Source organism: Propithecus coquereli, unplaced genomic scaffold (genome assembly GCF_000956105.1).
Source record: "Propithecus coquereli isolate 6110/MARCELLA unplaced genomic scaffold, Pcoq_1.0 Scaffold74, whole genome shotgun sequence".
Classification (NCBI taxonomy): Eukaryota; Metazoa; Chordata; class Mammalia; order Primates; family Indriidae; genus Propithecus; species Propithecus coquereli.
The window spans coordinates 6,699,125-6,701,422 of record NW_012153507.1 but is presented as its reverse complement, the minus strand read 5'-3'; the positions used below and the strand labels follow the sequence as shown (position 1 = coordinate 6,701,422).

The 2,298-nt window shown below is 37.7% G+C and overlaps 1 protein-coding gene across 1 annotated transcript in view; it reads left to right on the top strand.

Annotated features, from left to right (window-relative positions):
- LOC105824430 (gamma-interferon-inducible protein 16-like) overlaps positions 1–2,298 on the top strand; it is a 30,934-nt gene that overhangs the window by 18,955 nt on the left and 9,681 nt on the right. Inside the window, exon 5 of the mRNA XM_012661851.1 lies at positions 388–555. Coding sequence (XP_012517305.1) covers positions 388–555 — 168 coding nt within the window. The remainder of the gene's footprint in view (positions 1–387; positions 556–2,298) is intronic.

Sequence of the window (2,298 nt, the reverse complement as noted above, 5' to 3'; positions counted from 1 at the left end):
AAAACTCAAAATTGTAAAACACCATGTGAGTTATGTACAACCGTGGTATACGTTGAAAGGTATGAGAAAATGGTGGTAGAGAGGAAAAAAAAAAACCAGCTTTTACTGAGGAACATTTTGCCATAAAGAAAGAAATGGATTCTTCATTGTAAAGAAAAATCAGTAAGTAAATATTGGATGATTTTATGCAGAAGAATGCCTGATCACTTTATACGTTAGCAAAAAATATTTTGGCAATTTCCTGCAGCAATACGTTAGAGACAGGCTATGTTTGGAGGTAACTAACATCTATTAGAACCTAATAAAGAATGATATTCTCAGAAATGAAAAGATGCCGTGCTGCTTCTAATATTGAAAGCCATTAAACAGAAAAATGAATACTTTCAGGTAAAGAAAAAAACAAACCAGAGAAACTATGACTCCAAGACATTGAAACTATCCAAGGAGCAGAGTGAGGCTCCAAAACATTCAGAGGCCGACACAACCCTGACTCAGAGCCATCCCCAGACTCCTCAGATGCCTCCAGCAGCCCCACCCAGCACTTTCTTACTTAAGGTACATTCCTCCTGTCTCCCAACTGTAAATACAGGGATCATCAGAATGTTGAAAGAGCTTCTCCTCTCATCCCTAGCTGTGTATAATCTCTGTATGCAATTAGATCGCTAATACATTTATCGAATACATACACTGAAATCTTACCAGGTCATAGTCCTTTGCTATTTAAAAGATGTGCATTTATGAAATGATTGCTGCCTCAAGAGGGTTACTGTCTCCTGTCGGTGCAGCTATGAAGAAGGGGAGGGGAAGAGGTCAGGCAAAGGTAGAGGAAAACTAGAGTGTATTGAGACTTTGCATTCCAGTTTCTTTCACCCCTTTTTCCTTTGCTTATAGATAATACCTCTTAATTTATTTCTAACCTCCCAAATTCCTTCCTACATTACAAATCTTCACATAAGCTATTTCCTTGTTGGGTATCTATTCCCTTCATCTCCTCATTGGCACAACTTTCCTCAAATTTCAGGTGCCAAGTAAAGTTTTTCTTCTGGCAAGTTCTCCCTGAGACAGGACTACCGGAACTGATGAGCCCTCCCATGCTTTCCTTTCACAGGTCCTCTTGTCAATAAGGATAAACTACTCATTTGACAGACGTGAATAGAGAGGCTTATTTGAAAAGGTGGCTCTCGTACTACTTTCATCTGGGGTTTCCCTTAATAGAGTTAGCACAGTGCAGGATATATCTGTGGACAAGGGCAAACCTATATATCCCAGCATGGAACATGGAGCAGCAATAACAGTAATTATATTTCTACTTTTTAAGCATCTACTATGTGCTTGTTCTAAAATATGTGCTCCTTCTGTACATTCTCTCATCATTCTTAATAATAGTCAGAAGGATGATATTCTCTGTCCCAATGTATATGAAATAATGTTGAGATGGACAGAGGTTAAAAATCTTCCCAATTTCTCAAAATTAGCATTAGAGTCAGGATTCATATCCAGTCCTATTGAAATATAAAACTTCAAAAATTAATGATTATGTATGGCTTTAGATTAGGAGTTTAGATATACCAATGTCAGTAATTTATTCATCTAAATTTCAGAATTGAAAGTGTCATGTTTTGAGTTTGTTTGCATTGCGCAGTCTCTGCAAGCCTTTTCCCAAGGAATGAGGTGCTCAGATGTTGTTCTAAGAAGGAAGCCACTCTCCAGAAGTAGAATCCGCCCATCCTCCTCTCAAATGAAAAGTGTATTTTATTTATCAGATAACTTGATGCCAGAAGTGGTAAAAATTAGATTCATTACCCTAATATTAATGAATGGCAAACATGGTAAAGTTTAATGAAAGTAAAAGTAGCAAATCATATGATTAAAGATCCACTTCCTTGACCTGGGAAAAGGTATAAAATCCACTGACGGGAAATGTCCAGATGGACTCTTGAATATTTATTACTATTGTTGATAACCCTAAAAGATTCTAGTTGACATAGGCAGACTACAAAGCAGCAGAATTCTGCATCTGGAAGTGTGCATTTGAAAGAGTCCTTCTAGCCTGGCGATGATCAAAACACGTAAAGCAAAGTAGTGCTGGGTTTCCTGGAGCCAGAACAGCAGATGACAGAAACCCATGCATGTATTTCCTTGATGAGAAGGGCTTAGTATTAATCAATAAACACCCATCAGTGCAACCAACTTTTTTTGAGACTTTCTTCTTAATATTTGGATAAATTTATCTACCAAAACATGACCCAAAGAACTGTGCCTGACTAAGTCAGCTTAAACCAGCTTTCAGCACAGGGA